We start from the raw sequence: 12,124 nt of genomic DNA on the forward strand, positions 1-12,124 counted from the left end.
TTTAAGTAACTTAAACAGGAGTATTTATAAATGTTGACTTCTCCTTAAACCTTGTTTTTTTCATTCGATTTATTAAATTTTGACAAACGAATGGAATAAGTCAAATGTTTTGCATAGTAAAAACATGTTTAAAAATGTTTTTGGGGGGGCTCATGCCGCGAGCGATCCCCTCCGGCGTTTAAACATCGTGTTTTAATTGGCCAAACAACAGGAGGATTGTTGGCGTTGTCGAGTTATTTTTGAATCAAAGCCGGTTGTATTAAATCAGACGGGGCTTTGTGAGCGATTGACCTTCGCGGCAGCAGACATGAGAACACAGCTCTGGCATCCGCCGGGACAGGTGTGCGTTTCGCGCTCCAGCGTTTCTTATAAAACGCAAGGCGCGATCAGTTCGGCGAACGGATGGGTTTGCGCGGCGAGAATCGGGCTTTTCGGTGTGTGCGCTGTGCATGTGCCGCCCGCCCGTCCACCCCCTCGCCCTGACGGTGGTGTGTTCCTCCACAGGTGCTATTTCAGTCGGCCGACTGTCATCCCAAAATGCTTTTCAGCTGAGTGCTTTTCAAAACAGTCGTCAGTGGCTGAGGGTCTTTTTACAAGGGTCTTCTGCCACGCTGAAGTTCAGCATGCCGCTTCTGATCTGCTGATAAGTAAAAGGGTGGATGGTGTATATATAACTGTGTGTGTGTGTGTGGCGCTCAGAACGGACTAATAACAAGGGAGAGAACGTCTTCTGATGAGCTCGCTCAATTTTCTGCTCCTTCTGTTATTTTTAGGGACATTTTAGGTGCATTTCTCTTCAGATTTATCTAGACGAACTCTAATCTGCAGCATTCAGAAGAATTTTTTTCTTTTTTTCTTTTCAAGCTTTGATTATGTGCTCATAGTGAAACATTTACAGTAAAAAAAAAACAAAACCTACATGGCTCCAAGTTATAGAACTTTCCATCACATATCCCCCAGTTTATTGGACAAATAAGATTTCCCTTTTAAGACACATTATAAGTCTCTGTAACTTTTTAGTTTTCAATTCTTTGTATATATAAGTATTTATTTTTACACACTTCAAAACAATAAAATGCTCAAGAGAACAGGGCAATTATTTTTCTGCAGAACCTCGAATTACAACAGGAGAAACAGGATTTTCTGGACTAAATTTCTTGAATGGAATTGTTTGAAGTGAAAATCAGCAGAACGGTAGCTAAAAGCTAAATGTAGCTGAAAGGTAAGGTTAGCAAGACTATTTGAAAGCAAAAAATAGAGCAAAGACGCTGAAGAAGAGTTCAGAAAACAGATTTGAAGGAATGGAAGAGATTTTCAGTTATGTAAATAAGTATAAAAGTTACAAATACTAAAAGTCGGAGCTCACTGTTCCGAATCAGGTGAAATATTTTATCGAAATAGCACAAAGTGTGCACCAAAAAGCAACTCTAAACAGGAAAACATTAGTGTAAATGTTGATTAAATAGCAGTGTTGGCAAATTCTCTGCATAGCTGTGGTGCAGTCACAGGTGGAGGAAGAGGAGGAGGAGGATTCACACGATGACTGAACGATCGTGACGCAAATTTCTGACGGAGTGCTGCGCCCCGAAGCTTATGGATTCCTAGTGCACATGCACAGCCATAAGACATTGTTAAAAGCACTTAATGAAATGAGAATTACTAGCTGTGAAAAAGTCCCGTCAGTCGGCGGGAAAGTGCGGCACTTACAGGGGAAATATTCGGCAAGCTATTAAAAATGTGTAAGTTGTCGCGTTAAAGGCGTTTTGTTAAAACGGCAAGCCTCAAAGAAACTGTTGCATGGAAGAAATTTGATTTGGAGTTATTGGTTTTTTTTTTTTTCCCCCCTCCCGTCCAGCTGCACTTGTCAACTAGATAAGATTTGTTAAATCTCATGAAGCCGTGCTCCTGCAGACGTGTCTCTCTCTCTCTGCACCACTTAACCAAACCACATCTTCTGGTGCCCCCGAAGCCCGAATCCTGGCAGCTCGAGGCAGATTTGTTGGGCGCATTATGTTTTTAAAAAAACGGGCCGCACAAAGGAAAAATGTCACCTGTAAGCTGAAATACGGCAGTAATAGAAGAACACTTCACAGCACTCACGTTACTTAGTGGCCGTGAAAAGCCCGGAGCTGCAGACCGCTTCGCAGCCGGCGTGCTGCGACTTGCAGCTTTTTAAGTTTATTGGGTCTGCAAGTGTCGTAATTTGGGCGATACGGCGCGGATTGCATGATTCTTTTACACAAATCCTGTAGAGACTGTAAATGTTAAGATAAATATAACTGATTTTATTGAATTTAAATCGCGTAATAGCGAAAAGAGCCGTTCGGTCGCTTTTGTTTTCCTTCAAACCTGCCTCGGGTTTTATTAGCTGTGGTGTCACGTACGGATATATTCTGCTAAATGAGAATTGCGCTGTCTGATTTAAATCCGAGCTGACATCTAAGTACTGCACCTGATGCATAAAAAGCAAAGGAAAGGAAAAAAAAAACTAGGATAGGTTTTTAACAAATGCAAAGAGAGAGGAAAAAAAAGAAATGTATCAGTCTGTTCAGCTCACAAGTCTTCTGTCACGATCCCTCACTCTGCGGGAGCACATTTCAGTGAAAACTGCTCAATTACTGTCCAGCTTAATTACCGTTTATTAACACCAACGAGCCGAGAAGGGAAAGAGGCTGACACCTAAGAATAATGAGTGATGTTTTACGTTATGATTAAAAGAGGGAGGGAAGGAAAAAAAAGGGCACAGCAGCTAAAGAGTTTAACAGATTTTATAAATTGATTGAATGAGGGTAAGCAAAGTAGGTAAAATAAGACCAATTAAAGTAGAGTTTTTGGCGGATGTAAAGTAATTAGCACCAGATGCGTTGTTGAAGGAAAGGGGGAAAAAAAATAAAAAGATTTTCAGCACAAATTTGTTAATCATCATTAAGGTATTTCAGTGGGACGGCCTTTCTGAGGGCTAACCCGAGGAAATCCGAGTCCTCCGTCGTGCTTTTTCAGTTGTTTGGTTCAGTATGAGCGGCACGCACGGTGGTGACGAGTGTAGTCATCGGGGTGAAGACACACACACGCATTCTTCTCGCCCCCCGGGGAATCGTGTTTGCATTGGTCCGTATAGAATGCGCGTGTTGGCATGTGTTTAAAGATGAGCGCCCTCTCGCGCACACCGGCATTCCGGAGCCATGGTCAAACGACTTGTCTTTCACGCCCGTCCCGCCCAAACCGGCAGCGGGTGGAAAACCTGCCCGAACGACCCGACACCCCCCCCCATCGATGCACTCTCGCCTCGTTTCGCTTTAGCTCCGTCTCCCTTTTCCACATCTCTCCATTCATCACTTCTTTGGCCTCCTCGGGAATATAAATTTATGCGCTATGCCAGTGATTCCCAGCACCCCGGTAACGTGTGGGGGTGTTGGGATTTACAAAACAGTGTTTGCATAAACCACTCAGAAGAACCTTGAGAGATCGGAGTTATCTTAAGGTGGTATCTGACTGGGCTGCAACTATTTAAGACTAGCTGGTTGTTCAAAATGGCGACAAAATATTTCATTTTAGAAACTATTATTATGACAGAAAGTCCTTCCTGTTTGCTGCTCCTTCAGACTGGAATCAGCTGCAGGAAGACTTGGTCTCCTTGAATGTTTTGAAAGATTTTTGAAATGAGGCATCTGCTTGTTTTCTGGGTTTTATCTCTTGCTCGTTCCTGCTGTTTATTATGATGTCCTCTAACTGTTGTTTTAATGTTTTGTAACGTTTGTGTGCTGCTGCCATTCTTGGCCAGGTCTCTGTTGAGAAAGAGGTTTTCGATCTCAATGAGACCTACCCGCTTAAATAAAGGTTAATAAATAAATAAATCAAATTGTTGCAGTCTGACTAAATTCAGAGTGCGACCAAGTAACCAGCGAGCAGCGTGACTGCATTTTCAGAGGCCACTGTTTGAAAAATTACACATTATTCTTTTAGGTGTCGAAATATAACTCTTCAGGCCAGTTGGGGACGCCCGAGACAAAACTGAGAAGGGTTTGAGATGACTCTGCAGCTAGTTTGAGACACTTCGGAGACTCCCTTGCATATTCTGGTCACCTTAAGACCACTCTTCAGAAACACCACTTCAAAACTATCGAAACTATCCAGAGACTCAAAGACTCTCACTTTTTAGTGCAGCGCTATTTTTAATTCTCAAATGATTTCTTTTTAATCCGAAAATCTGATTCCTGTTACCAAATGTTGCTCTGACAGCTCTCTGAATTTTAGCGCTGACAGTCAAAAAGTCCCAGATGCTGCACAGATGCTGCACAGATGCTGCCCAGGTTGGCTGCTGCTGGTGAAAATGACCCACAGAAAGGTTTAGAGGTGTGGCAGCAGCGCTAACGTTCGTATCTCACTGGGCTGCAGCTGTTGGAGACTCAACGCTGTGAGAAAATAAACAAATCTATTCGTCGGGGTCTGACTGATTTCTGAGTCATGAGTCTGCGTTTTGAGCTGCCAGTATTTTAAATTCGAGTTTCTTTCTTTATGCAAACCTAAAGTAACTGTGGACATTATTTCATGGCCTATCTCTCCCCTCAGCCTGGTTTTTACCACCTCTGCAGCTGCAACCATGTCTATCATTTAATTTACTGGAGCAGACGGTACAGACAGATAAGCAGATCTCAACCATTTTTTTAAATAATTGTTATCTGTGAGGTTTTTAGACCTGAACCTTCAGGGCTGTGTTCTCAGATAGTCTCTGTCGTAGGAGAGCTCCTGTGCAGGTGTCTAAAATACAGCTTTGGCGCTTGAGAATATGTCGAAACTAACGTGAGAGCGGTTGAAGACGCCCGCTGCAACTCGGCGACTACTTCGATTGAAAATGTGGTGCGCTGATTCTTTTTGAGCATGCTCAAAATTCAGCCAGTAAGTGATGTAATAAGTTAAGCCTCTGAGACTCGCACAAGGAAATTGAGAACCGACGTTCTGGAGCCTCCCTCATGAATATGCTGTTCGCCAACCAGTCTCAGTGAAATGCTACCTTACAGCCCTCCCCAATAAAATCTGTGAAGTAAGTTAGAATTTTCCAGGAGTTATTGCACTTGTATGATATTTGTGTATTTATTGAAGATTTTCTCTCCTTCGGCCACAAACGTGACGACTTCCTGAAGTTAGTTTATACTCCTGTAATCAGTTTGATTTAGGATTAATGTTATTAAAATCCTGATTCCTCTCCTAAACAAGCAGGAGTCGTTTGGCCTGCATCAAAGCTCAGCAGCACAGTTCCCTATCTGTGCTCAGGCTGAGTTGTGTGTGTGTGTGTGTTGTGGTGAGACCTTGACCTTGACTGCAGTCCCTAATGGAGGAGGCTGTTCTGTGAATGACTCAAACTCCCCACACCGCTCACTGGTATGTAGCAGCTCATAAAGCATGCTTACGTCCCGCTCGGGTTTCAGGGAGTGGAAGCCCGGCCCCGCCCCTTCGTCGCACTCTGAAATAGCCACGTCCTTGTCCCCCCCGCCCCCCCACACCGATCACAGTGTGAGTCGGAGTGTTGTATATATGCGGCCGCGGTTGATTGAGGAGCAGATTGCTGGTGACAGGTCACACTGCGTTCTGTCGCTCCGACCCCTCAGATTAGCGACCCAACCCCCCCCCCCCTCTCTCTGAGCCCCCACCTGTTAGGATCACTCACACACGCACACACAGTGGACAACCAGCATTAACAGACCTCTCTCATTTCTCCGCCGCTCACCCTGCTGGTTATAAAGGCCATTACGAGTCATCAAGGTGCATGTGTGTGTGTGTGTTTGCGCGCGTTTCCTGGCTAAGAGTGTGTGTGGGTTGAAAAAGACGCCTGTCACAGCACGCTCTCATAATTGCCCTCTTAGCCAATTATCCCCCATTTAAAAGCAACTCACCTGCTCTGTTCCCGTGTCCACATGAATACGTGCACACTCACACTCTCACACACAAATACACACTCGGTAAATAACACAGAAGCTTAATATTTAATCATTGTTTGTCCCTGAGTGATTTGTTTGTTTACCGCGTTTGTGTGTGTGTCGTATCGCTTTTTGATGTGGAAACCGCTCACGCCATTTCCTGTCTTCCTCAGATCCTGATGCACACCAAAGACATGGTTCAGAAGGTAAGTTATTAGGTTTAATTTGTAAAAACGGGGCGCATGGCTTGACCACATGACCAACACACAACTGCTGTAAATCATCTTACATGTGTAGAAAATGATGTCGAAATGTAAGGCGAAGGTTGCCTCTTTTGTTACGGATTGTTTCTTTTATTTTCCTTAATCAGAAAGCCCTTCATCATTTTCACAGATCAGACCAAAGAGGGGTGGGCTGTAATATGTTCACAGCACACATCTGTGTGAACAGTATAAAGTTGTTTGGATTCATGGAGGCCTTATTTTTAGTTTCTTTTGAGAACCCCCATTGCATCACTCTCACACGCAGCACATTGGAGGGGATTCCCTTCGCAGCCCGCGGGCATCGTCACTGACCTTGACTCCGTGCTCCGAACACATTTCGCCATCTGGGTGCGGACAGCTCGTCGAGAAGCCGCGGGCTCGGCCGCCTGTGATCATTTCGGCACTGTCGTTACAGCAGGAGCTCATGCGATTGGATTTGCTACGGCCGAAGCCAGCGCTGAAATAATTGGGGAAATCCCACTTTCAGATCGCCTCCCTGGGAGAAATGTTCTCCGAGTTTAAACCCCCCGGGTACAAGTCTGTACTACAGCAGCATCAGGTTTAAGGCTTGAATTGAGCTTGGGCTGCTGCAGATCAGCATTTTCTCTAAATCATCTGTTTATTATTGTAATTAACCAAACTAAAAACTGATAACTCCGCTGCTGGGGTCGTAGGTTTGAACGGTTTGACCAAATATTGGGTCAAAACGTTTGATCCAGTTGTTGGATTGGAGATGAGCCAGTAAAAACATGTATGAAGATGTTTAACCTTTAGTTTGCACTACACAATTAGCTTGGTTTCCTATAATAAAATGAGTTGATTCAAGCTAGCTGTTCGTCCGAGCTAGCAGCTAACCAGGTTGGAATTAGCTAATACTCCCAGAAGTTGGGTTGTTCTTTTCAACCCAACTTTTTAGTAGCTTTGATGCTAATTCCTTGTTTTTTTTTTATTTCCGTATGCATGACTCAGATGAATCTGGAAGTTATTTATGGAGACACCGACTCCATCATGATCAACACTAACAGCAAATCTCTGGATGAAGTCTTCAAGCTGGGGAACAAGGTTTGGTTCGCCTCTTTGCACGTCCTCTCCCGTCTCCTTTCCTTCTCAGGTGCTCGACACCGACTCCTTCTGTGGGTTTTCTCTTTTTTTTTCAGGTCAAAGCAGAAGTAAACAAGCTGTACAAACTGCTCGAGATCGACATCGACGGCGTGTTCAAGTCCCTCCTGCTGCTGAAGAAAAAGAAGTACGCAGCTCTGGTGGTGGAGCAACAGGGCGAAGGGCGATACAGCGTGAAGCAGGAGCTCAAAGGCTTGGACATCGTCCGCAGGGATTGGTGTGATCTGGCTAAGGAATGTGGCAAGTATGTGAAATAAACCCAACTCTGGCATTTTCTCTAATCGCGAACCAGATTCAGAATAAAAAAACTGTGAGAAGGGAAGGGTTTCATGTCCGTGTTGTCAAACTAGGGGTTTGTTAGTCTGTTTGCTGTTTGATTTATCCAACATTGTTGCAAAGATTTAAAGGAAAAAGGAGCTTTAGCTTTCTTTTTTCTTTAAAGATAAGGTGATCCTTGTAGAAATAAATGGATATCTCAGTGACTTACACACAAACATGCATTCAGGTAGAAATGTTTTCTAATAAAATGTTGAAAAATATGACAGTTTATTCTGAAAACAATGGGAATTAGATCTAAAAATCTGCCTCTAATGGTTACTCCTCTCTTCCAGCTATGTGATTGGTCAGATCTTGTCCGACCAGAGTCGTGACGCCATCGTGGAGAACATCCAGAAGCACCTGATGGAGGTTGGAGAGAAGGTAGCCGGTGGAGATATACCCCTCAGCCAGTATGAGATACACAAGGTGGGAGCGTGGCTGCAGCTGGATTCTTTCTGACCTCCCACTTTTAAGGTTCGCTGTTTCCTGTTTGTCGATCATCTACGTCTTCACCTTCCTTTCTCCTCCTCCTCCAGGCACTAACCAAAGATCCTCAGGACTACCCGGATAAGAAGAGTCTACCTCACGTCCACGTTGCTCTGTGGATAAACTCTCAGGGGGGTCACCGAGTCAAAGCTGGAGACACAGTCTCTTACCTCATCTGCAAGGTGCATAAAAAGAGGATATTTCCTCACTGTTACATCATAACTTGTGAAAAGCATTAGCTCATTGGTATTGCTCTTCAGGATGGCTCCACATTGGGAGCCAGTCAGCGAGCGTACGCTCTGGAGCAGCTTCAGAAGCAGGAGGGTCTCGGCGTGGACACGCAGTACTACCTGGCCCAGCAGGTCCACCCTGTCGTTTCTCGCATCTGTGACCCGATCGAGGGGATCGACGGTGTGCTCATAGCCACCTGGCTCGGTAAGCTTCAGAAGACTTCAGATTGTGACTTGAGTCATGTCACATTGTTAGGATTTCTCTACATCAGCGGATCCCAAACTTTTTAGGTTTTTTTGGTTGACCCAAAAAATAACAGCAGTAGAGATTTGTGATTATTTTTAATTTAAGTGTACAAACATTGCTAATAGGCCATTAAACAAGGCTATCATGGCCAAAAGAAACTACCATTCTAACTATTTTTTATCAATTTATGACCCCTGTTTTGGTTTCTTGTAACATTTGTACCAAAACTCATTCTCTTAGCAATCTTTTTAAGCTTACTTTAAATTCCAGCGATCAACTCCGGACCCCACATTTGCTGTTTCATGAGCCACAGTGGGGTTCTGACTATGTTTTGCATAAACCATGGAGTAGAAAAGTCAAACTGCACTGTTTTTTTGTGTTTCAATGACACAAACTGACCTCTGTAAGTTCATGTGACCTCAGCAGTTCAGACTTAGGCCTTGTTTAAAGTTACATGTAAGGGGTACTGGGTCCTTCTTGGTTGAGTTTTTGACAGCAGATGTTGTGTTAAACCACCAGTGTGTCCTTTCAAACATCATCAGATTAATAGAAAAGCACATCTAAAAGGAGCCATAGGAAGTTTGCAACATCTGAGGTGATAATATTCTGGTAAAAGCTCCAAACAGATGTTTTATTGAAGGTGTTGGAGTTTCGTTTGTTCTCAGGAAAATGGTTTTAATTCTGAGCGTTATTGTCTTGTGTCAGGTCTGGACCCGAGTCACTTCAGGTCCCAGCAGCAGTATCAGAGGGAGGAGGAGGCCGACGGCATGCTGGGAGGACCGGTTCAGCTCATGGATGAGGAGCGTTATAAAGACTGCGAGAGGTTCACCTTCACCTGCCCCCAGTGCTTCACGGACAACACCTATGACAGTGTCTTCCAAGGCGCCGTGAGTAAACGTGGACACGAGCGTGAGTCGTAAACGCACCATTTGCGGCTTGTTCTGCAGAACTGAGAAATTCAGGATTTGGGGATTTATGCCGTTACTAAGAAGGAAGTGTCAGGGTGTGAGCTGCTGCAGAGGCGCTGACGCTCACACCTGCAGACGGTCATAAAATAATGTATCATTTGGATTCTCATCAAACCCCTGAGTGACACCTTGTGTCCTGTGGGAAAGACATGGTCGTCCTGGAAGAGACTACTCCCATCAGGGTTAAAACGTTTCACCAGAGGCAGCTTTAATCTTTATTTGCGCCGGCCAGTTTTCCAAACCGAGCAACCCAAGTTTGGTTCAACAGTTCAGGGTTCTGCCTCACACAGACTGAAGAAAAAGTGTGTGGAGACCCAAATGAAGAGTATCTGAGGGTTGGAGACTTGTGTTTCCGAAGGCATTTCTGTAAAACTTCTTCCTGCTTTAGTCATCCTCCATATTGTGTCTCTGACTGTATTTTTAGACAGCTGCCTGGCTCCAGAACGGACTCTGTTTTCATTGGCATAGTTTGGACTCCACAACTTGAAAAGCCTTTCCTTAACCCTGCTGCTCTGTGGACACACACACACACATATACACACTCATCTCCTTCCATTTGTCAGGCCAAGGTCCTGTGCTGGAGTGTTATCAGCCTCTAATGAGGAGCAGGGCACGCAGCTTTTTCTTGTCTGGAAGATACTAATAAAAGTGACAAGCCTCTGTCCTCGGCAGGAGCAGAGAGCCCGCGTTAAATGAGGCAGGAGTTTTAAACACACTCCAGGAAAGGATTATGTCATTACACTTTTAGGCTTGATTGTGTTTTACTTAAAAAAAAAAAAAAACAGTCAAAAACTTAATAATAATAATTAGTTGGAACCTAGCATTCCTATCACCTGCCACCTTTCACACCAGTTTCAGACTGAGACTATATTTTGTTAAGGAATGATAAAAGTGTAGCTGTTTTGGTCAAACCTTGTAAAATAAAGTGATGTGAATCATTCGATGTTACACTGAGTGACTCTCAGCTACTACCACATCAAATTTTAGCTCAATATCTATCAATTCACTGCGTTATGGCCGTTTGTTGTGTTGGCTAACGTTCTTATGAGCTATTTTGCCGGCAGACGAGGTTGATTGCAAACAGTTTAAACCAGTGGTGTCCAATCCTGGTCCTCGAGGGCCACCATCCTGCAGGTTTTACTTGTTTCTCTGCTCCAACACACCTGATTTGAATCAATGGGTGATTAACAGGCTTCTGCAGAACATGAAGAGGTAATTAAATGATTGAATCAGGTGTGTTGGACCAAGGAAAGAAGTAAAACTTGCAGGATAGNAACAAGGAAAACATGCAGGACGGTGGCCCTCCAGGACCAGGATTGGAGACCCCTGGTTTTAAACAAAGATCTTTCACCACCTGTTAGACACACACCAAACTTTAGGTCAGTATCTGTAAAATTAATCGAGTTGTAGCCTTTTTTTGTTTGTTTTTTTATAGACAGTTGCCTGTGGCAGACATCTTGAATGAAGTTGAAGCCAGCGTATTGTTAAAAAAAACAAGAAAAATCCCTTTGACACATTTTCAAACTTCAGAATAACCAGGAACCGAGAGCTCGCCGGCCCTGCGTGAGTACGAGGCCGGCATGCACACAGGCGCGCTGCGAACCGATAAGACAGTAAGTTAATTAAGGTGGCGAACACGGTCTAACAGCTCAGTGAGAAGGGGAGGACAGTTGGGGCCTTGACTCCGTCGCTGACACCGAGCCAGAGATGGTCGGAGGAGGCGGTGATGGATGATGGAGCACAGACAGGGGAGGAAAGCTGTTTGACGGGGGGGGGGTTAGCCAAAGAGGGGGGACGAAAAGAGTGTTTGGTAACCTGCGCGGACGGCAGGAAGCGGAGCGCTGTTCAAGCTGCACGTTATCAAACAATGACATTTCACGTCACTAACGAGCCTCGCGAACCCAGTAAGGCACTCCGTTCCGTGTTTTGTCGTTTTATTTAACACTCCTGTAATAAAACGGCTGCCAAGCAGGCGGTGCGTAGTTTTGAACAGATACGTCTCGTTTAGGTGGGAGAGTTCTTGTGTCAGAGCGAAGTCTGGAATGAAACAAAGTGAGATAAAGAGCTGGAGAAGGGAGGCTGCTTTCACCAGACTCAAATTAAAGACCTAGCATTCCTCCTGCCTTTCATGCCGGAGCTTTAAACTAAAATCAGTTCATGGTAAAATTATGTAAATGATGCTAAGATCTCAGACAGTTGTTGGGGATGAGCCTCAGCTACTTCCACGTTCATTTTAGCTCAGTATCTGTAAGTTAAAGCTGCTTTTTCTGCTGGCCGAGGTTGATTATCTGTGTTAAACAGTTTTAAACATACAGCCAATAATTAGTTTAATCAGAGATATTGGCTCAGTGTGTGTTTGCTAATGTCTGTTAGCTTTGGTGGTTTGTTTCATTCAAAGAGAGAGAATCAAATTGTCAGAAAATGTGATTGTTTTTTTTTCTTTTCCTAAAAATAAAAGTCACACAAGTGTGTTACTGGGTGTGTAGGGGGGTGTCACATGCATAGCTCCCCGTCTTTGACTTCTCCTCAGAAACCCTTTTTTATTTATTTATTTATTTTGCTGTCAGTGCGACAGGTA

The 12,124-nt window shown here is 44.2% G+C and overlaps 1 protein-coding gene across 2 annotated transcripts in view; it reads left to right on the forward strand.

The window, feature by feature from the left end:
• The window catches only part of pola1 (polymerase (DNA directed), alpha 1), a 57,178-nt gene that overhangs the window by 13,738 nt on the left and 31,316 nt on the right, over positions 1-12,124 (forward strand). For both annotated transcript variants that reach the window (XM_017428381.3, XM_017428382.3), the window contains exons 27-33: positions 6,089-6,121; positions 7,148-7,240; positions 7,336-7,541; positions 7,909-8,041; positions 8,152-8,283; positions 8,362-8,536; positions 9,284-9,465. In XM_017428381.3, the coding sequence (XP_017283870.1) occupies positions 6,089-6,121; positions 7,148-7,240; positions 7,336-7,541; positions 7,909-8,041; positions 8,152-8,283; positions 8,362-8,536; positions 9,284-9,465 (954 nt within the window). The remainder of the gene's footprint in view (positions 1-6,088; positions 6,122-7,147; positions 7,241-7,335; positions 7,542-7,908; positions 8,042-8,151; positions 8,284-8,361; positions 8,537-9,283; positions 9,466-12,124) is intronic.

This window comes from Kryptolebias marmoratus, linkage group LG21 (genome assembly GCF_001649575.2).
Source record: "Kryptolebias marmoratus isolate JLee-2015 linkage group LG21, ASM164957v2, whole genome shotgun sequence".
Lineage (NCBI taxonomy): Eukaryota > Metazoa > Chordata > Actinopteri > Cyprinodontiformes > Rivulidae > Kryptolebias > Kryptolebias marmoratus.